A 26,437-nucleotide genomic window follows, 5' to 3' on the forward strand; every position below is an offset into this window, starting at 1 on the left:
GATTGTATTCAAAGTGTATATAATCACAGACCTGTACCTATAAACAAATCAATGAAATATACCAATTCTACAAAGGGGAGGGGTCACACCACACATGTGGTGCTTTATGAAATGAGGAAGGATGCATGCACTTTTTCATAATTTGTTCTTTATTACAAATCACCTAACCAACAACTACGTGGGATTTATACTTTTATTTTTTTTTAAATTAGATACAATCATTCAAAATATCTTAAGTTATATGGTATATATGCTTAATGTATTTTTTAATTTTGAACTTGTTGAATACTCTTTTTACATTTTATCATTCTTTTATTTCTTATCTATATATTTCACAAGTATATATATTTTTTTTATAAGTGTCAATATGCATTTATTTACAAGATATACAAAAAATTTACCTAAATCCGCCTAAACCGCCTAGGCGCCCGTCTAGACCCTGCCTAGGCGCCTAGGCGCTAGGCGCCAGCCCGCCGCCGACTAACGCCTAACATTTTTTAGAACCTTGTTAATTAGTTAAAAAAATAATTTTAAAAATTTTAAATATAAAAAATGATAAAAGATTATACTTATGACTTACCACGTAACGAATTTTGAATGAATTTTGAGTGAATTGTAGTGTCAGTTAGCGATAACCAATAACAAACCAAACCTCGCACAAATTTTTCTCGTACAAGGCATGTGGATAATTTCAAAATCTTTTAAAATCCGCGATACCAAAGTCTCAGCACCAAGAAATCATCAAAGAAATTCATGTTTATATGCTTAATTGAGTTTTGTCTCACTAAAGCCCAACTCTTGAATCTTCGAAGATCTCTCGTCTTCTTCGTGATTACTCACACCTCAGCGAAATACCATTCCCTGAATCTCCTCGCACTACTCTGACTCGCCACCCCCACCTCACTACAGAGTCCAAGAAACCCAGGTACGTATGGCCTTCCTAATTCCTCCCTCCTAATCGTTTTCTATTTTTAATGTTTGGGTTTTTCATCTTATGTTATTTGGAAACTTTGGTTGATTCAAAGTACTTATTTTTTTTTTCTGTAAATGTGCATTAGAAACATGGGTTTTATTGCTTGAAGTTGGTTTGTTGGAATTTCTTGTTTGTATCTTATCAGGGTAGGTGGCAACTGTGAATAAATAAGCAAACTGATGATTGCAACATTGAGTTTGAATGACTGAGAGGTTTAGGTTCTGGTGAGGTTATTGGATTTTCTTGGAGTGATGCAATTTATTTTAGAATCTTAGGTTGAAATAAATAATTGGGGATTCTTGGAATGAATTCAAAGTTGTGAAACTTGCAATTAGATTTTGAGGTGAGTTGATATTGAATTAGATAATGTAATCGTTGTGGATTCAAAGATGGAAGAAGAGAGAAAAATTAAGTTGGCAACTTTCTTGGTCCATCAGTTTCTGCCATGACCAGCAAAGGATTGAATTTGGGAAAAGGATTAAACTTCTTTGTTCATCTCATAATGAAGCATGGTTTATCGAGTTTTGCGTGTAGACAGTAATGTTATGCTTCTAAGGCTGATCACTTCTCTATAAAGGAGTAATATTCCCTGATAAATAAACAGAGGCAAGGAAACTACAGTTGGGGTTAAGGGGCCATATGGACGGGGGAGAGTCCAAGACATGCCCCTGATGTTTCTAAAAAGAATCACACAGAAAAAGAGGAGGGGCATTGCTGGAGAACCCATGTGGTTGATGTAATATTCATGAGTTCTGTTGTGTGTGTGTGAAGTTTGTGTATCTGTGATTTAAATGCAGCATGTAGAATTGTAAAAGCTATGAAATTCTGCGGTGGCAGTATATAATGGGATTGAAAATGTGCTTGAACATTATATGATTTCATGAGTTGCTTCTTTTCATTTTTGTTTCCCTGCTTTATTTCTCCTTATCCACCGGTACGTAAGATTTTATCACTTGTCAAGTTGATGATGTTTCTCGCATGGAGACTAGTTCTCCATTTACTTTCTTTTTTTTGGAGCAGTGGTTTAATAGGCGATGATTGTCCCGTCTAGGGAGAATGGAAACTAATGGTAGCAATTCTAATTCCAATGAAAATCAGCCTTCCGATGCTTCAAATATTGATAGGAGAGAGAAGCTTACTGAGAAAGAAGTCTTTATTAATCATGGTATGTCTCTCTGCCCAGAATCAACCTCAGCCAGAAAATATAAGGAGCTAGTTTTATTTGTTAGAAACCCCAAATTTTCCTTCCTGAGTAAACTATGAATCTACTATTGATACAAGTTGGTAGAAGTGTGGTCAAGCCTTAAAACAGAACTCTTTTATTCCGAAGACTTTCTCTGAATTCCAGTGTGAATAACAGTGGTTGTTTCAAATGGTATTAGTTATGTGGTGCATGGAGCATGGTATATATAACTTTTTAGAAGTATGATAGGTAAACAGAAGCATTTATATAAATGTGTTAAAGAATTATCTTCAGAAAAGATTTCGGACATTGACTGCTGCTTGAAAGTTATCTAGCCTACTCAGGGAACTGTATGCCTCATTTTTTTTCTCCTCATTTTCTCCCCTTGGTGATTAGAATCTTGTGAAATAGTATCTTATTATTTCTGTAATGTGTATGACCTTATGATGCAGCAGAGGTAGCTTGGCAAGAGAGAAGAAGAGAATGGGTCGGTGATCAGTCTCAGAAATCACAAAGAGCGCCAAGAGAACCAATTATGAGGTACAGTTGTCTACATTTACTGTCACATTGGTGTTTTTTTGTTGGGATACAAGTGATAGTGGCAAGGGAGGAATTGATCCTACGAGTGTAGGGATAAATGCTGTTAACTACTTGAGCTACTGTCCCCCTGCTGGTCACATTGGTGTTTCAATACTAGTAGACCAGCCTAACAAAATGTATTCCTGGTCTATCTGGTTCCTATTTAAGTCAGGAGTAGGCTAATAGCCAATAATTTAGGTGGGAAACTGAAGCATTCCTCAACATTTGTGCCTCTTTTCTATTATCTATTTTTGTATAGACATAAACTTTACTCTTTTTTTCCTTCATTTCTTTGAGCTGTTTCTCCAATTGGATTTAAAATTGTCGAGTTCTTGACGTATTCTCGTAATGGATGGATATTGAGGAACATAATTGGCATCTCTATTTAAATGTATGATCTTGTGAAGAAGAAAAAATTATGTAAAGAATGCAGAATACGTTTCCACTTGCATGCTAAGATTTTGAAGCAAAAGTAATTCACAAGGTCAGCAAAATAATCAAAGGCTCCTAAAGTTGCAGTTCCCGGGTGCTATCATATTACTGGCTATGTGTGATTCTTCCATATATACCTGTGTAGTGGATGTGCAACCTTTAAGTTGTAATGTGGAACTTCTTTTTCAGCTGGACCACAACGTATGAGGATCTTCTTTTATCTACCGAACCTTTTCAGGAGCCAATACCTTTAGCTGTAAGTTTCTCTAATTCATTTCTTTTTCTTTCCTAATTTGGATGGTATCGATGTGAACAATTTAAGTTGTTGCGTTATGCAGGAAATGGTGGATTTTTTAGTTAATATCTGGCAAGAAGAAGGCCTCTATGACTAGTTGATTGGATATCCTCTGTCCATTATGCACAGTAAGAATTTTGGACCATTTTCTTTGTGCTTATTGATGGTGACGCGAAGCTATAACTGAAATTTATTATTCAAGGTAGAGTCGGTTTTCTTCATCCTTATTGCTTAAACCGGAGTCATTTGCAGTGGAGAAGTGAATCACGTATCCATTCATCTTAGGTTCTTAGCACATTTGACTGCTAAGCATTTGTGTAATGAACTAATCAGGTTCTATGGTTCGCTTTCAATACAGAGTCATTTGACTTTTGCCTTTTGACAACTCTTTCTTATTGCAATGATGTACAGTCTAATTTTCAACTTCATGGTTCTTATCCGGATGATTGTGGAGCTGGTACTGCATTGTGTCGTCAATTCCTTGTCCCTTCCATTAACAGAAGGTTTTCGGATTTTTGGTAATGATTCCAAATGTTATCGTCAACAGGCACAACTTATTCTTATGAACAAGTTTGCAAGGAATGGTACATACACTATATCAATATCACATCATAAATTTTGGGTGTAACCGGTGATTTATCACTTACTCTCTGTCTCTCACATCACATGTTACGAGAGGTAGGGGAGGGTGATAAGTCATTGATTATATCGTAGAATCTCTCAGGCTTGTTACTGTTTGGGCTGTACATAAAAATATCACAGGCTTGCACATAGCTGAAGAACTTCTCAGCAAAATCGTCATATTCCCCGTCGTTGGGACGATCGTGAAGCCTCCAGCGCTCAAACCACGGATAGCGGTGTCAGCTGGAGCGGTCCATACATATCTTCTCCGGGCTTGGGCTTGATGAGGAAAGGTGAAGTTGGTCTCAATGGTGCGAGCGGTAATCTCGGCCGTAGCCAGTCGGGAAGCTAGTGGAAGTGAAGGCAAACCGTTCTCAAGCAAGTTATGATTAAATCGCTGGCGCGATTAATAAGTGATTTTTCAAAATTTAAAAAAAAAACAAAAATTGTCGGAAGCTGGTGGCAATCGATCAGGTCGCGCGACTTTTGATAACGTCTCCTTCTATAAATTTAAGCACGTCTCCCACTCACGGTATGCTTAAACTTGGTGAGCACTGTTTGAGCCATAAATAAAAATATAGAATTTTATCGAAAAGGATTTGGGCTAACTTTTATTTAATGAAAAATCACCTTAAATTATTATTTAATAAAAAAGTTTAAATTTTAATCATAAGAACACAAAATTTATATCTCAGGCCTTACAAAAATTAAAATACACGGGCTCAACAAAAAGCCCAAATCGAATAACAATTAATATTCCAAAATTGCCCCTAACGGTGCTTAACCCAAGCCCGTTAGCCAAAGTTGCAGTTACTAAAATTCATCATCCCTCCAACACAATTAATGTTCACCAACCCCTTCACACCATACCAAAAAATCGAAACCTTCATTGCTCAACACGTCAAGATCTCAAAGCATTTTCAAGTTCAATTCAAGTTTTCAAACAATAATCTACACATCAAATCTGGAATCTCTCAACTCAAAAACTCCATATGAAGACGAAAAACTGAAAAAAAAAAAATCAAAACGTATATTTGCATAGTCAAAATCGGACAAACACAGGTACGAACCTATAAATTCTGATATTCTTGATGATTTCTGACATTAATTTACTACATATGTACATTTGCATGTTTGAGATTCTAAAAAATAGATTAAGTTTCCAGTTCAAAGTATTATGATTTGCATCCAGACAAAAACGCACAAAAAATTGGGAAATAAAAGCAATAGAGGTATGTACCACGAAATTTCTGATATTCTTGATGATTTTACAGTAATATGTAAGTTTGCATGCTTCGAATTCATTGAATGAGCAAGGTTTCTACAAAATGGTACATTTTTATTTCACTTTGATAACTACTCGTTTTCTTATAACCTTTAAATAGTATTTTCTTGCCCTCATATGTTGGTTACTTTGCTTAAATAACTTAAATATAATCAACATTCTATTCCAGTGGTGTTTTAGTTTAATAAACAATGTTTACGAAATTGTTTACAATTTACTTCATTTGTAAATAGAATTGAAATGTACGGAAATATTATAATATGGGATGCATTTACGAACTAGTATAAACATATATTACGCTATTACACGAACTAGTGTGATTCTCTGTTAATAATTTGTACATTCAACAAACAGTACAGTTTGATAAATAGTGTAGTTTTTTTGTTTCTGCTTGATAAACAGTATGGATCCAGAATCAATGTGGTGTTTTAGTTCATTTTCTTAAATAGCATGCCCTATTCTGATGTAAATCCATCAATACTTCAGTATTTTAAGTTAAGTTTCTTAAGTACTTTGAGTTATTTTGATTGATAAATAGTGTGGCCATGTTGTTGTGGATCCAAAATCAGTGTGGTTTTTTAGTTGTGATCTATTCAGATATAGTTCAGTTTTCTAATAAAAAAATTGTGGTTTTCTAGTTTAGTTTGATAAATAGTTCAGTTTGCTTTGGTTAAAAAAAATGTGGTTTTCTAGTTCACTTTGATAAATAGTTCAGTTTGCTTTGGTAAAAAAGTGTGATTTTCTAGTTCAATTTGATAAATAGTTCAGTTTGCTTTGATAAAAAAAAAGTGTGGTTTTCTAGTTCACTTTGATAAATAGTGTGGTCTATACAGATATAGATCATTAAATAATTTACCTTTTTTAGTTCAATATCACAAAGTACTCTGGTGTAGTTTTGTTCTAATTTAAGAAATAATATAGTTTTATTTTTGTTCTGTTTGATGAACACTGTAACCTATTTTGATGTGCATTTAGAATTTGGGTAAGACACCATTTTGGAGTTTGATCAAGTTCTACATGGATGATGAAATTGTTGCAACGTAAAGAAAAAAGAGGTCTGATATGGATCTGATCAAGATTATATAATGTTATAACTCCAAGCAACAAAAGTTCAAATTTGAAGATTATGAGCCAAGAGGAATAACAAGTGAAGACGTTGCTCAAATCTTTGGATTGAACAACCAAGGAGTTGAACTACCAAACACAGACAAATCCACACAGAACATAAAGGACAACTTTGTCAATACATATTTCGATGACCAAAAAATAGTGAAAAAAACAGGACACTCTTGAAGCATACCAAAAATCAATCCAAGACGAAACTCCTGAAGGGGCAAAAGCTCTTGCTTCAATCATATGTGCACATCTCCTACAATCCCTCTTATTTGCAACCTCTGAAACATACATCACATGGAGCTTCATAACAATTTGTGGGGCATTGAACCAAATCAGCAAATACAACTGGGGCAAAAGGAGTGAGGGACTACTTGTTCAAGACGATTAACAAATCAAAGAAAAAAAAAAGGAAAAATGGAGAAGAATCAACAACAACAAGCGGATGCACTTCCCTTATTTTGGTAAGAAATAAGAACTATATTTTAAAAACATGAATTTTGTCTTATAAATTACACAAGAAAGTAATTTAAAGTTCTTATTTCATGTAGTATTGGATTTGTCTTCACACCAATCTGGTGGAGATAATAAGTGGACGAGAAAACATAGTTCCTGCCATTGAAAGATGAGACAAAACCAAAATCCACAAAGCAATTAGAGATATTTCAGTTGAACAAATTGTGGTAAGGACCAATAATAAAAGTATTTCAATCTACATTTCAATAAACAATATATTTTTGCACTTTACAGTTTCATAACATAGTGATCTTTACAGTTTAAAGTTTCAGAAGTAGTGGCTTCATAATCATACAGAAATAGTTCAAATTTGAAGTTCAATAATAATTCAACTTTGCATTTGTGCCAACAATGAAAACTGCATAATCTCTAGTACAACAAATCCAGCAATAGTGTCATTTATATAAAATAGAAATAGTGTCAAATCCAGCAATAGTTTCTAAATTTCTTGAAGAGTTCATGTTTGCAGTCTAAAAGAAAAGTGCATTTCAATAAATAGTGATCTATGGATAATGTAATAATACAAAATCCATAAAATAATATCATACTACAAATATTGATCGTTTACAATTTCAAAAATAGCGTCATAATAATGATCTAGGAATAGTTTAGATTTCATGTTATATATATAGTTTCTCTTAGCATTTCTATAAACAGTAACATATATTATGCTATTACACGAACTAGTGTGATTCTCTATTAATAATTTGTACATTCAGTAAATAGTTTGTGTTTTTTTAAAGTTTAATAAACAGTGTTTACGAAACAATGATATTAGTATGTAATTTAACAGCTATTTAATGTGTGACTATGGGCAGATTGGTGGTAGTATTCCTTGTGTTGAACCAAGTAAGCAAATTACCATAGCTATACCTTCTTAAGAACCAACAAAGGAGCATTCCAACATAAACCAAGAAGAAGATAATGTCATTCATTCTCTTGCACAAAGAAATGAGTCTTCTAAGAAAAAAGAAAAGAAGACAACATGAAGGAAAAGAAAGACAACTGAAGCTAAAGCTTAAGAAGATTACAGTATCACCATCAATGAAGCTCAGTTACAGTTTGATCAACTGTATAGAGAAGAATTGATGAAACTTGATGCAATTTATCGAAAGGACATCATCGGGATTGATAACACATTAGGTGTGGAAGGTTTTGAAGAGTTTAAAAGATGTGTGAGCATGGATAAAAAAAGGTATCTAGCTAGTCCTCAGTCACATAATGATATATGCACTCGACAATCTACACACAGATTCAATTGTAACGAATCAAGCAACTGGAGCACTCAACATAAACATTGAAAAGCTTCTGCAAGAATGACATGAGGACAAGCAAAAGATTAGTTCAATGAAAATTGAAATGAGACAGTTGCAATTAAAGAACACATCAGCTTTTATGAAAGTAAATAATCTTCTGGATGAAATTGGAAGTTTGAAGAAGAAACTACTGTAAAAGCAACCAATAGTACCAGATCTAAATGCTTCAAATCAAGGAAGATCAAAATTTCAAGGAGCCAAATGAAAATGATCTAGAAAATGAGGAACCACCTAAAGAAGATCCAGATAATGATGATCGAGTTGAAGAGCATACACATGATAATAAGGATACTGTTACCGAGGCTCCAATTCAAGAAAATGCAATTGAAAATGATGTGGCTATGGAGAATCCAGAACAAGGGCATGCAATTGATCATGATCCACATGGAAATGAGGAGGATCATGAGCATGAAGAAAAAGACAGCCACTGCAAAAGGGACATTTGGAGTTCACCAAGATGTTCAAATGCAAACTTCAACTAGCAAGGATCCTGAAGTAGAAGGAAAAGAAACTGCCAAGAAGAAGAAGATAACACTAGTAAAAAAATATATGAAAAATGGATGATCGTAAACCAAATGTCAATCCAGACTATGATTATATCCTAATCTAGAAAAAACAAAAGAAGGCAAAATACATTTATGTTGTGAGTGGCAGTGAAAGCCCTTCAATTGTTCCATCACAAAGTCAACCGTTAGAACCAATAATTAAGAAAGAAAAAGAGTAGCCAAAGGTTCAATCACCCTTGAATCCAATTGCTAAAGAAACAGCAAAGAAACCTGTAAAGAAGATTGCAAAGAACCCTCCAAAGAAGCCAAAGCAAACAAAGGAAAAGCTTGACAAATGGTATCATCTATTTGCATCAACAAGGGCGTACAAGTTACTTGAAGATGAGACAAAAGGAAAATTCAAGGAATATTATAGATAAGAGAAAATGTAAGTTTACATTATTAATTATAACTTAATACATGTATACACACACACATATATATATATAATATTTTTTTCTTTTCTTACACGGGGACTACTTCTGGATGTAACCAAGGCAAGGGTCCATGGCAATTGAGCTTGTTGTCCTAAAAACAGATATGACATCATTGTTTGTGGATTGGGCAATCGATGCCAACATAATTGATGCTTCGTTCTACATAATGACAGAAAACGAATAAAAACAGGGCAACAACAAAATCTTTATCTTTTTTCCTTCATCTTTGTAAGTGACAAACATTTTTGTTTCCAAAAATTTGTATTTGTGTGATTTTATAAATATTTTGTAAATTTAATTAATTTTCTTAAATAGTGTTTAGTGTTTTGGTTTAGTTTAAGAATTAGTGTTATTTATTAATTAAGATTAATAAATAAATGTGTATTGTTGGTTCAGAATGACATGGAGATAGAAAAAAGCAAGAGTGATTAGGAGCATAGTGACCAAACATTGAAGACAATCTTACAAGATAATGTGGATAAAGTTGGAAAGGTCTTCATACTGATCAATCATTACTTCCACTTTAGCTTGGTAGTTTGGGACATTAAAGATGGAAAAATGACACACTACAATTCCAAACTACCAAGGATACATGGGAATACAGACCAATACTTTGATCATGCTATGCAAGTGGTAAGAACAAAATCACAACTTACAAACTATATTTTTATGCTGACAAGAAAAATCAAACTTCATAATACAATTTTTTATTTATTTTATATTATTTTTATTTGTTTTGACAGAGAGACAAAATAGAAGCAATATACAAAGATTTCAAAGGTGACAACAACCTCACAATAGAAATTCAAAGATTCTTAACTTGTGCACTACAAAAGGAGAACTCGTAAGTATAAGCAACAAATTGATCTTTATAATTTTCAATTAAATTTATACATTCAAACACATAAGAATGATCGTGAAAATCATATATACAAACACAAGACTCATACTTGAAAAATAGTTTGTAGTTTGCAAAATAGTATAACTTTACAGTTTGAAAAAATAATGTCATAAGAAGTTTCAGAAATTGTTAATTTTTCATTCTTTACACTTTACGAAACAATATTACAAATCAACAAATAGTTCATTTTTTCAGTAATTATATGTCATCTAACTACAAATATATGAAAATGAGACACAGAAAATAGAAAACAAAATCATTTCAGGAAAATATAGTATAAGTTTAGGCTTTACAAAATAGTGTCATAATATAGTTTCAGTTTGCAAAACAGTGTTACAAACAATGTCATAACCAGTTTGCAAAATAATGTCATAAGAAGTTTCAGAAATAGTTAATTTTTCACTTTTTACACTTTACGAAACATTATTACAAATAAACAAATAGTTCATTTTTTCAGTAATTATACATCATCTAACTATAAATATACGGATATGAGACAGAAACAGAAAACAAAATCATTCTAGGAAAATATAGTATAAGTTTAGACTATGTAAAATAATGTCATAATATAGTTTCAGAAATAGTTCCAATTTGCAAAACATTGTTATAAACAATGTCATAACCAGTTTGCAGTTTGCAAAATAGTATAACTTTACAGTTTGCAAAATAATGTCATAAGAAGTTTTAGAAATAGTTAATTTTTCACTCTTTACGCTTTACGAAACAGTATTACAAATCAACAAATAATTCATTTTTTCAATAATTTTATGTCATCTAACTACAAATATATGAAAATGAGACACAAAAAATAGAAAACAAAATCATTCTACGAAAATATAGTATAAATTTAGACTTTGCAAAATAGTGTCAGAATATAGTTTCAGAAATAGTTCCAGTTTGCAAAACAGTGTTACAAACAAGAAATAGTTCCATTTTTTTCCTGTACTTATATGTGATCTAATTAAATTATATGCAAAATAAAACACAAAAAGAACAAAAAACAAAATCATTATAGGAAAAATATGGTATAAATTTACAGTATGCAAAATAGTGTCATGATCAGTTTCAGAAATAGTTTCATTTCTCACTTTTATATGTCATTGAATGTTATAACATGATCTCATTATTTGTCATACTTACTTGTTTTTGCAAAAAAAATAAAATGCAGATTGGATTGTGGCATATTTGTCATTCAATTTGCAAACCAATTTGCAAATTAGATTGATGCAGTTATAGAAATAGTTTGTTTTTTAAACAACTACTCTATACCACACACTTCATTTCATTTTAATACTCATAATCATTTTTAAGGTTAAGCTTTATTTTGCTATGGTTTACAAATGTTATTGTCAAACATGTTTGACAACAACAACAACAACAACAACAAAGCCTTTTCCCACTAAGTGGGGTCGGCTATATGAATCCTAGAACGCCATTGCGCTCGGTTTTGTGTCATGTCCTCCGTTAGATCCAAGTACTCTAAGTCTTTTCTTAGAGTCTCTTCCAAAGTTGTCCTAGGTCTTCCTCTACCCCTTCGGCCCTGAACCTATGTCCCGTAGTCACATCTTCGAACCGGAGCGTCAGTCGGCCTTCTTTGCACATGTTCAAAATCACCGGAGCCGATTTTCTCTCATATTTCCTACAATTTCGGCTACTCCTACTTTACCTCGGATATCCTCATTCCCAATCTTATCCTTTCTCGTGTGCCCACACATCACACGAAGCATCCTCATCTCCGCTACACCCATTTTGTGTACGTGTTGATGCTTCACCACCCAACATTCTGTGCCATACAACATCGCTAGCCTTATTGCCGTCCTATAAAATTTTCCCTTGAGCTTCGGTGGCCTACGATGGTCACACAACACGCCGGATGCACTCTTTCCATCCAGCTCGTATTCTATGGTTGAGATCTCCATCTAATTCTCCGTTCTCTTGCAAGATAGATCCTAGGTAGCGAAAACGATTGCTTTTTGTGATCTTCGCTAGATTGCTCCGGTCATTAGTGTGGATAAGTATATAAATGGATAGAGATAGGAAAGCAAACACAAGATGTACGTGGTTCACCCAGATTGGCTACGTCCACGGAATAGAAGAGTTCTCATTAATTGTGAAGGGTTTACACAAGTACATAGGTTCAAGCTCTCATTTAGTGAGTACAAGTGAATGATTTAGTACAAATGACATTATGAAATATTATGGGAGAATGATCTCGTAGTCACGAAACTTCTAAGTATCGGAGTGTGGTGTCGTCTTGACTTGCCTTATCTGTCTCATAGGTAGATGTGGCATCTTCTCTGGAAGTACTCTTCCTCCATCCAGGGGTGGTATCTTTAACTGGTGGAGATGCACAAGGTAATGTATCAATTTCACTTGAAGCTTACTTGTAGTTTCAGGCTTGGTCAAGCGCGATACAAACCATGTAGTAGGAGTCCCCCAAGTCGCCGAGCTAGGGGGTCTGCTGAAAGAGGTGACAGACAAGGTAAGCAATCAGAGCTCCGACTGATTGTTCACCTTCTCCCCATCTTGCAGCAGCATGAAGGATAAAGAGAAGAAAAATGAGAAGAGATGATATGAGATACTTTTGCTTTTGAAGAAGTAACTTTCCACAGGCTTATTCTTGAACTGAGCTGGAGGGTTTTCTGGTTTCCTCCAGAGTATAAGGCCGACTGAAGAATTTGAGGGTCAAAACAAGTCCATCAAATCTAGAGTACGTTCCACCCTGCTGATATGGGATACTTTTGCTTTTGACAGAGTAATGAATGTATCGGCACGTGTGCTGTTACGCTTGTCTCCACATGCTTCCTTGTATCCTTCGCACTTGCCCTATCTGTTCCTCAAGCAGATGCGGAATCTTCCCTGGAAACATAAGATGTTGAAGATGAGTACTCGAGAGCAATGCCAGGTAAGTAATCAGGTAAGGGGTTCCAGGCAGTCAGTTCCTGGCTGGAAGCTTGATTCCAAGTGCTGACTGATTGCTCTCTTTCTCCTTGTCTTGCAGGTAAAAACAAGGCCAAAAGAAAAGACAGGGAAAAAGCATGATATGGGATACTCTTGCTTTTAACCCTGATGATATGAGATATTCTTGCTCTAGTATAGCTTGTTTGCAGAGGTATTATCGGGGGGAAAGAAAGCTGAATATTTCGAAAGGCTTCGTTGGGAGTGCCCTCTCAGATATGATGAAGGGTTGAGCATTTTTGCAGGTCTGCCTGTCCGTTGGGGATGGAGGTCGACATATATAGGAGTCTCCCTAACAACAAGTAGTAATGCTATTCCTTTACCCTGCTTGGTCATAGCACAGTAGTGGGAGCTGCTAGTTTCACATGTTTTAACTCTGTCAGAGCACTTTGAAAAAGTGGTCTGTGGTATCTGGCTCTCGAGATTCGGAGAACGATGCCTCTTCGATTTTTGAGAAAGCAATCATGCTGGGGGTATGACTCTCGAGATTCGGAGAGCAGTGTCTCTTCGATTTTTGAGGAAGTAATCATGTTGGGAGTCTGGCTCTCGAGATTCGGAGGGCGGTGCCTCTTCGATTTTGGAGCAAGCAATCTTGTTGGGAGTGTTGTCTCGAATGTGAGTAAAGGTTGGGCATGTTTGCTAGTCTACCTTGCCACGAAGCACAAAGGTTGACACACAGGGACTTTCCAATTATCCAGCAATGGTACTGTTCCTTTACCCTCTCTTCGATTTTGAGAAAGTAGTCATGTTGGGAGTCTGGCTCTCGAGATTCGGAGGACGGTGCCTTTTCGATTTTGGAGCAAGCAATCTTATTGGGAGTGTTTTCTCGAATGTGAGTAAAGGTTGGGCATGTTTGCTAGTCTACCTTGCCACGAAGCACAGAGGTTGACACACAGGGACTTTCCAATTATCCAGCAGTGGTACTGTTCCTTTACAGTTGTGGGTAATAATATGGTAGCTAGACCTTCAAAATTTATGTGTCTAAACTTTTGTTAGTGCTGTTTCTTTGCTATTCTTTTACCTTTCTTGGTCAGAGCGATGTAGTGGGAGCTGCAAGCTTCACGTGCTCAACTTTGGCAGAGAACTTTGGCAAAGTTATTTGTGGTACCCATGAGCTATTGTTGCGTGTGGGAAGTGGGTGATTGAACAGTAAGATTCATGTGCTTTCTACTTCACCAGAAGTCTTCGACAGAATGCCCATAATTTCTGCAAAGCTGAGTGTGCGTGTGACAGGTGCTGACAAGGCTAGAAAAGTAGGTGCCTCTTCGATTTCTGAGATCGGCCCTCGTGGTCTCTGAGCAGCCCAGCTTTTGAGAAAGCGAGCGCCTCTTCGATTGATTCGGAGAACGATGCCTCATCGATTTTTGAGAAAGCAATCATGCTGGGGGTCTGGCTCTCGAGATTCGGGGAGCAGTGTCTCTTCGATTTTTGAGAAAGTAATCATGTTGGGAGTTTGGCTCTCGAGATTCGGAGGGCGGTGCCTCTTCGATTTTGGAGTAAGCAATCTTGTTGGGAGTGTTTTCTCGAATGTGAGTAAAGGTTGGGCATGTTTGCTAGTCTACCTTGCCACGAAGCACAGAGGTTGACACACAGGGACTTTCCAATTATCCAGCAATGGTACTGTTCCTTTACCCTCTCTTCGATTTTTAAGAAAGTAGTCATGTTGGGAGTCTGGCTCTCGAGATTCGGAGGACGGTGCCTCTTCGATTTTGGAGCAAGCAATCTTATTGGGAGTGTTTTCTCGAATGTGAGTAAAGGTTGGGCATGTTTGCTAGTCTACCTTGCCACGAAGCACAGAGGTTGACACACGGGGACTTTCCAATTATCCAGCAGTGGTACTGTTCCTTTACCCTTGTGGGTAATAATATGGTAGCTAGACCTTCAAAATTTATGGGTCTAAACTTTGTTAGTGCTGTTTCTTTGCTATTCTTTTACCCTTCTTGGTCAGAGCGATGTAGTGGGAGCTGCAAGCTTCACGTGCTCAACTTTGGCAGAGAATTTTGGCAAAGTTATCTGTGGTACCCATGAGCTATTGTTGCGTGTGGGAAGTGGGTGATTGAACAGTAAGATTCATGTGTTTTCTACTTCCCCAGAAGTTTTTGACAGAATGCCCATAATTTCCGCAAAACTGAGTGTGCGTGTGACAGGTGCTGACAAGGCTGGAAAAGGCTGGAAAAGTAGGTGCCTCTTCGATTTCTGAGATCGGCCCTCGTGGTCTCTGGGGAGCCCAGCTTTTGAGAAAGCGAGCGCCTCTTCGATTTTTGAGATCGGCCTTCGTGGTCTTTGAGCAGCCCAACTTTTGAGAAAGCAAACACCTCTTCGATTTCTGAGATCAACCCTCGTGATCTCTAAGCAGCCCAGCTTTTGAGAAAGCAAACGCCTCTTCGATTTCTGAGCAGGCGCCTCTTCGATTTCTGAAGCTTCGTCGAGTGCAGATTTTTATAGGGGCTGGCATTAAGTTCCAAAGCACACTTGAATCTCCACCAGTAGAAGCTTCATTCTTGCACTTCTAAGATCTTGATTTGTCCGACCTCTTCTCTCTTCAACACCTTTGAAAATGTCTGGCCCCTCCGACCGTCGTTTTGACTTGAACCTTGTTGAAGAGGCAGCCCCGCCTTCTCCAGACAACATATGGCGCCCATCTTTCTGAGTGGAGCATGTAGGTTGGGGTAGTGTTCCCTTAATTTCCCGAGTGAGGAAAACTTCTCAGTTGGAGACTTGGAAAATCCAAGTCACTGAGTGGGATCGGCTATATGAATCTTAGAACGCCATTGTGCTCGATCCTGTGTCATGTCCTTCGTTAGATCTAAGTACTCTAGGTCTTTTCTTAGAGTCTCTTCCAAAGTTTTCCTAGGTCTTCCTCTACCCCTTCGGCCCTGAACCTCTGTCCCATAGTCGCATCTTCTAATCGGAACGTCAGTAGGCCTTCTTTGCACATGTCCAAACCACCGTAACCGATTTTCTCTCATCTTTCCTTCAATTTCGGCTACTCCTACTTTACCCCGGATATCCTCATTCCTAATCTTATCCTTTCTCGTGTGCCCACACATCCAACGAAGCATCCTCATCTCCGCTACACCCATTTTGTGTACGTGTTGATGTTTCACCGCCCAACATTCTGTGCCATACAGCATCGCCGGCCTTATTGCCGTCCTATAAAATTTTCCCTTGAGCTTCAGTGGCATACGGCGGTCACACAACACGCCGGATGCACTCTTCCACTTCATCCATCCAGCTTGTATTCTATGGTTGAGATCTCCATCTAATTCTCCGTTCTTTTGCAAGATAGATCCTAGGTAACGAAAACGGTCGCTCTTTGGTATTTCTTGATCTCCGATCCTCACCCCTAACTCGTTTTGGCCTCCATTTGCACTGAACTTGCACTCCATATATTCTGTCTTTGATCGGCTGAGGCGAAGACCTTTAGATTCCAACACTTCTCTCCAAAGGTTAAGCTTTGCATTTACCCCTTCCTGAGTTTCATCTATCAACACTATATCGTCTGCGAAAAGCATACACCAAGGAATATCATCTTGAATATGTCGTGTTAACTCATCCATTACCAACGCAAAAAGGTAAGGACTTAAGGATGAGCCTTGATGTAATCCTACAGTTATGGGAAAGCTTTCGGTTTGTCCTTCATGAGTTCTTACGGCAGTCTTTGCTCCTTCATACATATCCTTTATAGCTTGGATATATGCTACTCGTACTCCTTTCTTCTCTAAAATCCTCCAAAGAATGTCTCTTGGGACCCTATCATACGCTTTTTCCAAATCTATAAAGACCATGTGTAAATCCTTTTTCCCATCTCTATATCTTTCCATCAATCTTCGTAAGAGATAGATTGCCTCCATGGTTGAGCGCCCTGGCATGAACCCGAATTGGTTGTCCGAAACCCGTGTCTCTTGCCTCAATCTATGCTCAATGACTCTCTCCCAGAGCTTCATTGTATGACTCATTAGCTTAATACCCCTATAGTTCATGCAATTTTGTACGTCGCCCTTATTCTTGTAGATAGGCACCAAAGTGCTCATTCGCCACTCATTTGGCATCTTCTTCGTTTTCAAAATCCTATTGAAAAGGTCAGTGAGCCATGTTATACCTGTCTCTCCCAAAAGTTTCCACACTTCGATTGGTATATCGTCTGGGCCTATTGCTTTTTTATGCTTCATCTTCTTCAAAGCTACAACCACTTCTTCCTTCCGGATTCGACGATAAAAAGAGTAGTTTCTACACTCTTCTGAGTTACTCAACTCCCCTAAAGAAGCACTCATTTCATGTCCTTCATTGAAAAGATTATGAAAATAACCTCTCCATCTGTCTTTAACCGCGTTCTCTGTAGCAAGAACCTTTCCATCCTCATCCTTGATGCACCTCACTTGGTTTAGGTCCCTTGTCTTCTTTTCCCTTGCTCTAGATAGTTTATAGATATCCAACTCTCCTTCTTTGGTATCTAGTCGTTTATACATATCGTCGTAAGCCGCTAACTTAGCTTCTCTGACAGCTTTCTTCGCCTCTTGCTTCGCTTTTCTATACCTTTCACCATTTTCATCAGTCCTCTCCTTGTATAAGGCTTTACAACATTCCTTCTTAGCCTTCACCTTTGTTTGTACCTCCTCATTCCACCACCAAGATTCCTTTTGGTGTGGGGCAAAGCCCTTGGACTCTCCTAATACCTCTTTTGCTACTTTTCGGATACAACTAGCCATGGAATCCCACATTTGGCTAGCTTCCCCCTCTCTATCCCACACACATTGGGTGATTACCTTCTCTTTGAAAATGGCTTGTTTTTCTTCTTTTAGATTCCACCATCTAGTCCTTGGGCACTTCCAAGTCTTGTTCTTTTGTCTTACTCTTTTGATATGTACATCCATCACCAACAAGCGATGTTGATTAGCCACGCTCTCTCCTGGTATAACTTTGCAATCCTTACAAGTTATACGATCCCCTTTCCTCATTAGAAGAAAATCTATTTGTGTTTTTGACGACCCACTCTTGTAGGTGATCACATGTTCTTCTCTCTTCTTAAAGAAGGTGTTGGCTAAGAAGAGATCATATGCCATTGCAAAATCCAAGATAGCTTCCCCATCCTCGTTTCTCTCCCCAAAACCATGGCCACCATGAAAACCTCCATAGTTGCCTGTCTCCCTGCCCACGTGTCCATTTAAATCTCCTCCTATAAATAACTTCTCCGTCTGAGCAATTCCTTGCACCAAGTCTCCAAGATCTTCCCAAAATTTCTCCTTCGAACTCGTATCCAACCCTACTTGAGGTGCGTACGCACTAATCACATTGATAAGTTCTTGTCCTATTACAATCTTGATTGCCATGATTCTATCTCCTACCCTCTTGACATCTACAACATCTTGTACCAAGGTCTTGTCCACGATGATGCCAACACCGTTTCTCGTTCTATTTGTGCCCGAATACCAAAGTGACACAACTCTAAATTTTAATCTATTTTGATTTGTGTGAATGTGTGTTGTAAAAAAAACAAAAAGTCCAAATTTATATAGCAAATTAACATTAATAAATGTTGAAACATCAAAAGTCATACACATGGCTATTTCAAAAAATGAAGATCACTATTTATGCATTCATATACAAACTTTTGCTGGAACTGTAAACACTGTTTCATAACTTTAACAATCGTTTATTAAAATGCAAAATCTGTTTCATTAAAGTCATAAAAATAAAAAATACAAATAATTTTACGTAAGCATCAACTAATTTTAAATCCAACCAAATTGTTGGCCAACCAAAGTTTCATAAAAAGATCGAGCGATGGTTTTTTTTCATTTTCTCTTACCTAAAATTAAATATTAACTAGATCAAGAATGAAAACCAACATACTTGCCTCCTACAAAAGGCCTTGCATTTACTTTAAAACTTTAAATGCAACACACATATACTTACATACAACCTACAAAACAGATATTGAAACTACAAAGCCATAAACTTATATATGTATTCACTGTTTATCAAACTCAACATACTGTTTCGTAAAATTGGAAATACTAAAACATCAAATTCATATTTATTACTCGAACATAATTCCATATCAACAATTACATGCTCCCAAACACCAATTGAAACAAAATAAACAATATCCAAAATGAAAATCTGTTACATATCACCAAAAACTCCCATCTCTCAAAACAAAAAAACAAAAAAGCAAAAAATCAGCTTTCTAGTATAACAACTCTACATGAAACCTTTGTTATGTCGCGAACATCCACACCTGCTACAAGTGACAGTCTTCTTACTCCCACTGATTTCCCCAGCAGATTTGATCCTAGTTTTCTTTGGTCTTCCAGATGGAATCTTTGTAATTGGAGGCATGACAAATTGATATGTTTTCCGATAAAATCTTGATTTCCAGTAATCATCAACGTAATAAAAAACATCACGATTATCATGTTGCATGTAACATCCCACATCGCCCAGGAAAGCGGATCTTGTAAGCTTTATATGTATATTCTCATATCTTCTTAGCGCGAGGCCTTTTGGGAGCTCACTGGCTTCGGGTTCCATCGGAAGTCCGAAGTTAAGCGAGTTTGCCCGAAAGCAATCCCATGATGGCGTGAGGGCATGGTCGAGGCCCAAAGCAATCCCACTGGGAAGTTCTTGTGTGAGTTCCCAGAAACAAAATCGTGAGGGCGTGGTCTCGAGGCCCAAATCAGACAACATCATGCTACGGTGGAGTCGAGCCCGGGATGTGGTGGGGGCCCGGGCCGGGATGTGACATTGCAACACTTGTAAAGCATGAGAACATTGAAAATAATTATGTTGTCATTACACACAAGAACATGTCCTATCATCCAGACAACCAACAAACCAATTCCATTTCGTTATCTTCAAAAACATCCACATCAGAACGACTAATCCTCTAATGCATGCCTTCCTTCAACATCAACTTCATCTCAGTTTCTTTCTTTGGACACAAAATCGTATGAATATTCTGACCAAATATTCTCTTCTCAACCATACTACCTATCAACCGAACTCTAATGTCTTCAAGAAGATCTATAAGTGGCATGGAACGACTATTTGACACCATGGCGTTAAAATTTTTTGAAAATGCATTGCTTATCGATCCCCATCTCTTACCAGGAAAATAGGCAATAACATAGTTCTCTTTTGGAAAATCACACAAAAAATTCTTCACATGACCATGCCTATTATCCTTGAATTTCACTATGCAATCATCAAAATTAGATGGAGTACATGCATACGCACAATTTGCCAACAGATTCATCATTTTCTTCTTTAATCCTTCACCAGTAGCCTTTGGAAATAAAACACTCACATTTTGTTTCAAATGAACAATACAAAATGAATGTGGACACTTGGGAAAGAATTCTCGAAAACTCTTCAAAATACCATCATTTCTATCCGACATAAATGTGATCACCCTCCTTTGAGGCCTCAAAATACTAGATAATATTGTCAATAACCAACTCCAATTTGCTATCGTTTCTGAATCAATAATAGCATAAGCAACCTAAAAAATCTCTGCACAACATAAGTGAAAATGCACTGTCAAATGTCAACTACATTTGAAACTATAATTGAACTATTTATTAAACTCTGTTTGAACTACTTCTGCAACTTTTTCCCTTTATTTAAAAATAAAATCAAGTATCACTTATTTATGAGATTGATTGAATTATTCTTAAATTGTCCTTCAACTATTTCTGGACGTGTTTCCTTTGCACAGTAAGAAAACAGAAACAAATAAGAAACTGCTAACTGAAAATTTAAAAAACCAGAATCAATTTGCTAATCTGAAAACAAATCAATAACAATATATAATTCAAATAAAAAGCTAAGCATATTACATGCAAAAAAAAAAAAAAACAACAACAACGACAAAATCGAATTCAAAACTGCAAAAATAGTGTCGATTACCTCCAAACGAAAATCTAATCAAATATGAAATACGATCACTCCAGTGAAAATATTCAACCACAACGAACAACACCAATGATAACGATTTGATAGAATCTCAAAATATGCAACCACTACGAAACTGTTCTGAAACAAATATTTGTTTCGGAAAAATCCCCCTAACAGGGAAGAAGAACAATGCGCGATCATGATTTCAAAATGCGCTCTCAACATTCGTCGGTAAGCATTACTCAAACCACTCAACCAAATTCGGAAACAATTGAAGAACTCTCTGCAACTGTTCTACAAAAATTAAAATTCAATTAGTTTATAAGGTTTGGCTAACTCCAAACAAACTAATTTAACAGAATAATTAAGTTAGGTTAACCAAATCCGTTAGGGGTAAAATTGACAAATAACCATGTTATTTTGTTTGGGCTATTTTATATGGCCTGATATAAAAGTGGGCTTTGTACTAACCATTAAATAAACTTACAATGTGGTTTTTGATTAAAATTTAAAGTTTTCAAGCCCTTTTGGGTTAGTTTTCCTATAAAAATAAGGTATGTTAAGGGGCCAAACTATTTTTATATAAGCAAAAGTCGCAAGACTTCGGCCCACCAACTTCAATAATCAATTGGGATCTTACCCTAAGGTTCGAACGACCACCTCACTCTAACCCGTTTAAAGGCTCGGACAGGGTTTCTTCCAAGGCTCGTCTGCCACCTTAAGTAACGATCTACGTGTCATCTGACACGCTCAAGTCACCACTGCGATTTTGCAAACCCTCAAAAGACATAGTTGATGCCCACTTACCGGGAATTATAGTTACTATCAACGTCAAATGACCAATCTATCAGGGCTCCAGCTTGGTGATACGATTGAGGTTGCTCGTTCTCCATTGCCTATAAATAGAGCCAGAAGCTTTCTAGCTCAAGACCTTTGCCAAATTCAATTTGTATGATTATTAAAATCTTGAATGATTTTTCAATCAACCCAACTGTTTTTCAGCATAAACTTAATTGCTCTTTAGCAAACCTCTTAACTCTTCAGCTACAATCTTAAAGCCTTCATTTGCAACAAACACAACCTAAGATACCTGAGATTAAAACTTTTACAGCTTTGTCACCATGTGGTTGATTCGGTTAATGTGCCATTTTCCAACCACCCTGATTCCTTCTCAAAGGCATATGTTTTGTACTAAGTCCAATTCGATACCAGTAATCTAGATGGACTCTTTTAGCATTATCTTCTCCTTCATGGCCAGAATCTTGCTAGAGTTTTTACTGTTTTCTTTACATTTCCAGTTAATTTACATTTCAAGTCATGTAGTTTGGCCAATCAGTCCAAAATTTACTTTTAAACACGTTTATAATATTGACTTCATCATGAAATTATTACATTCTGTTTTTAGCTTTAGTTTCTATTTCGCTTTCATTTACTTTTTAGGCATGCATTCACGAAGTTACACTGAATGTTAAGTCATGGTTCTCTTGAGGCACATAAAAGAACTTAACCAAACCAGCATCACGCTTGATCCACAATCATTTAGTTAAGAAGTTAGATTTACGCTCTACTCTCACACATATTTGAACATGAACACTGTCAGTTGGCAGCCTCCAACAATGGCACACTTATTCTCTCTTTTTCTCGAGTCATCCCGTGGCACAGAGACCGAAAGCAACTCTCATAAAAAATACGTGTTGAATCCAGTTTAGACTTTGTCTGATTTTTTACACCAACAATTACTATTCTTGATTTTTAATATATGTGCGTTTGCGAATGATTTTCGCTTTCCGTTTGCCCTCCTTACCTTCCCTACTTGTTTATGTTCCTTAATTCACCGTTAATTTATTCAATCACATAATTTTTTTAATGACATGATTTCTTGTACTTAAAAGGTGCTTAACGCCAATGATGATATAAAAATACAAAAATTTATGTACAATCATGCCATAAGATGAGTATTGACTGATTGTATAATCGTAATCAGCAACCTTGTTTTGGGTTAGAAATGTCCACATACCCTAGTCAAAGCTCATGTGGAAACTTTTGGTTATTGGACTTTCATGACTCTAGTCCTCTAAAGCGAATACAAACTTACGTCAAATTCGTTCACTGTTATCATAATGTTAAATGTATTAACATGTGTTTTAAGGCACCACGTAGCCAGTGGCTAAGCAAGGATTTCTCGGGGGGAGGGGCAAACTTAAAAGAGTGCAAGGTTAAAGAAAAATGGCAACAACTAAATCTTTTTATATAGTAATGTCTTCCATAATTAATCAATACAAACAAATTACAATTGTTGCCGGCAAGGTTTCATGTCATGAAAATGTCGCATAATAGGCTCATTATCAATAAAAGCAAATACATCTCTCTCAATGTAAACAATCATGCTATCACTCAACTATTGATCTCCCATTTTGTTACGCAATGGTGTTTTCACAATCTTCATAGCAGAAAAAGCTCTCCATCGAAGTGGTTGCAACCGATAACACCAAAGCCAATGTAAGAAGCTTATACACTAACATATAGCTTTCACACCTCCCGGTCTTCATTAACTCTTTTGCAAGATCACTAATTCCTCTCAATGATGAAAACTCACTATGCATCTTCATATCATGAATGTCGGCGAATTGCTTCACGATAATTAGGTGGATAATCAAGCATTCGACGTCTATGTCCAGGGTTTACAGGAAGATTAGCCAGTATTTCATCTAACTCAGTGACCTCACTTTGTTGGGAACTACCCGGAATACTCGAAGAAGGAATATTTGGAATATTCGAATGATGACTACTCGGAATATTCGAAGAAGGACTACCCGAAATATTTGAAGGAGGATTTAAGCACTGTTTCTTATAGTATTGTTCCATTGTTTAACTGTATATGGAAAAGAGAAAAAAAAGTCTTAGACTCTTAATTCTAGAGTAAGTTACTATACTATAGTCAATATGAGTACTAACAAATTAAACCAACAATTAATCAATACCAATATTCATATAAATTATTTAACACACAAAAATTCAATTAATAAATTAATATCAATAATCAAGAATTCAATTTTTACTCTAGACAATAATTTCATTCATCAATAATCATTCATAGGATTCATATTTATATGCAAAAATAAAAAATCAATAACTATATTAGTGTATTACTCTATGATTCTATATTAATTAACTAAAATTTTGTATTAATTAATCAATTAGGGTTAGGTATAATATAAATTAGAAAGTTAAAAATTTACCTAAAATTGAGAGAGAAGTGGAAAACCAACCCAATAGCCAACATGTTGGCTGCTATGCTGGAGGCTGGCTCGGCTTGATGGAGAAATAATGGACAACGGAACGGAACGGAGGGAGGAGAGTGCCTGAAACGTGAAAGGCTAAAAGCTGTTGGGATTTTTTTTGGGGGGGGGGGGGGGGGGCACGGGTCTTGTGATTGGTTAAAAGGGGATTAGGTTTGAAAAAGTGAAGGTCTGCTTTGAAAAATGGAAGGCACGGGGAGTCGGGGATAGTGGTCCCCTTTAAACTTTACTATCTTTTTAAGCAATTAATGATGGCGATGGTGTCGTTTGTTTATTTAAGGAGTTTTTTTTTTCAATACATTCATTTAAGGGATTTAAAAAAAAAAATTACACAAGTTGCTGCGCACAGCAACAGAAACCCAGAAAGGCAGGAAACCATTTGCAGACTACAGTGCAGGTGCGCTATTCATTCCGACAAGACCAGAAGGGCGGAACCACGTTCTAGGGCTTAATTTCCGGCGAGGGGAGGGGCGGCCACCCCTCCCAGTCCCTCTGTAGCTTTGCCACTGTGACGTAGTTGTGAAATCATTCCCTGCAAGTCCTTTCCCTAGCCCCTACATTAAAAATAAAGGATGTTGTTAAAGTGTTCTCATGACTTTATCGGCTGCTGACAATGAAGGGTTACTGAATTTCAGCATCTTTTGATACGGGACAGATGAACATTGCATACGGCAATCAAATCCCCACCTTTTGGTTAATCACTTCTAGAAATTACCCGCATACAAACTACTAACTGCCTTGAGCATTTATGCGGATCTAATTGTTCAGAAAATGTTCGTATTATAATTTTTTTTATAACTTTTTTTAATACACATGATTTCTACGTTGTGTGTTAGGAAAGTATGCTAAGTTTCATAATGGGTTAGTCATAATAGTTTAGTTCGATTCACATTGGGAGATGATTGAACCTAAAATCTCTTACAAGTAAAGAGAACTACCACTAGACCGTAATACTAAGTGACAGATTTTCCGTAACTTTAATACCATACCATTCATGATGCTTGATGCCATCTAGTTTGGTGTAAATATTACTAATTTGGGTTATCATACCCTACCCATGTCTGGATATAACAAATTTTCCATGGAGCAGTCGAATCATATTGATAAACTTGTTTGTCGCCCACCGTAGTTGTTTAGGTGCTCTGCGAGTGCTGGAGTCACGTTTGAGCCATGTGTGGCTGCGCCTTGTGATTCTCTTCTCCTGTTTGCTCGTCTGTTTGTACGTTTGATTCCCGGTCTTTGTTTTTTTTGGCTTTTGCTCAGGTATTGGATTTCCAGTTTAACAAAAAAAGAGAAAAAAAAATGTTGTTGCCTTAGCTAGTTATTTCGATGTTTTTTTGCTTTTTTCTAATAACAGCATTGATTTACACTAGTTTATCTAAAATACTATAAGGAAGATGGGAGGAGACTCGAAATTTGGTGAGCATATTATTCTAGTCAACTTGACTTAATCCAAGTTTATAAGTTTGTTCTTGCTTGCACGAAAAATTTAATTGTTACATTGAGGTAAATCATAACCTCATTTCCATTTTTGTAATAATCCAAATCTCCTACATTTTTCTGTGTATTCTAAAGCTACAAAATTAAAACAAAGCTAGTCCCAACACTTTGTTTGTGAAGCAGTATTTTTTTTGGAAATATATGGGACAAAAAGAAGTTGGAGAGAAATGTGAAACAAAGGGAGTGAGAGAGAAAACATGGTAGTGTAGATAGTTTTATATTTTTTTTTAATAGACGATATTATTTACATCAAGGGGGTGGGAAAATGGGTTAAACCTTATAATGGGCAAGCCATAATAATGTGGTTTAAATTCGTCTTTGATGAGAATTGAATTTAAAATCTCTCACTTAAAGTTAACGATATACTATGACGACGTGTGGCCAAGGGAAGGAACAAAAGTGAAATTTGGTTTGTGCAAAATTACATTTAACTTACAATACTTTTTTGTGATATAAGATCAAATTGTCTTTTCACTTTCTTTTGGTTGACAAGAGGGTTTTGTTAATAAGTAGTTTATATTTAACTTAATTTTGACAAAACCAAGTAAAAGGGGAGCAACTTACATAGAACGGGTTCATCATCAC

The 26,437-nt window shown here is 36.4% G+C and overlaps 1 protein-coding gene and 2 pseudogenes across 4 annotated transcripts; all 3 read left to right on the forward strand.

Moving 5' to 3' along the window:
• Positions 1 to 668: 668 nt before the first annotated feature.
• Positions 669 to 4,178, forward strand: LOC126592471 (uncharacterized). 4 transcript variants are annotated; one of them, XM_050258154.1, is made up of 6 exons: positions 669 to 925; positions 1,963 to 2,138; positions 2,609 to 2,696; positions 3,357 to 3,423; positions 3,506 to 3,590; positions 3,874 to 4,178. In XM_050258154.1, exons 2-5 carry the CDS (start codon positions 2,030 to 2,032, stop codon positions 3,557 to 3,559), a joined length of 318 nt encoding a protein of 105 aa, XP_050114111.1. In that variant the 5' UTR covers positions 669 to 925; positions 1,963 to 2,029; the 3' UTR covers positions 3,560 to 3,590; positions 3,874 to 4,178. The 4 variants fall into 4 exon arrangements, with proteins under 4 accessions (XP_050114111.1, XP_050114112.1, XP_050114109.1 ...); XM_050258155.1 differs by lacking the exon at positions 3,874 to 4,178 and having other exon boundaries at positions 2,612 to 2,696; positions 3,506 to 3,847; XM_050258152.1 differs by lacking the exon at positions 3,874 to 4,178 and having other exon boundaries at positions 671 to 925; positions 3,506 to 3,847.
• LOC126592192 (uncharacterized) lies at positions 3,866 to 8,795 on the forward strand (annotated as a pseudogene).
• Positions 8,796 to 8,860: 65 nt separating this feature from the next.
• On the forward strand, positions 8,861 to 11,416 carry LOC126592193 (uncharacterized; annotated as a pseudogene).
• Positions 11,417 to 26,437: the final 15,021 nt, after the last annotated feature.

This window comes from Malus sylvestris, chromosome 12, assembly GCF_916048215.2.
Source record: "Malus sylvestris chromosome 12, drMalSylv7.2, whole genome shotgun sequence".
In the NCBI taxonomy this organism is placed as follows: Eukaryota; Viridiplantae; Streptophyta; class Magnoliopsida; order Rosales; family Rosaceae; genus Malus; species Malus sylvestris.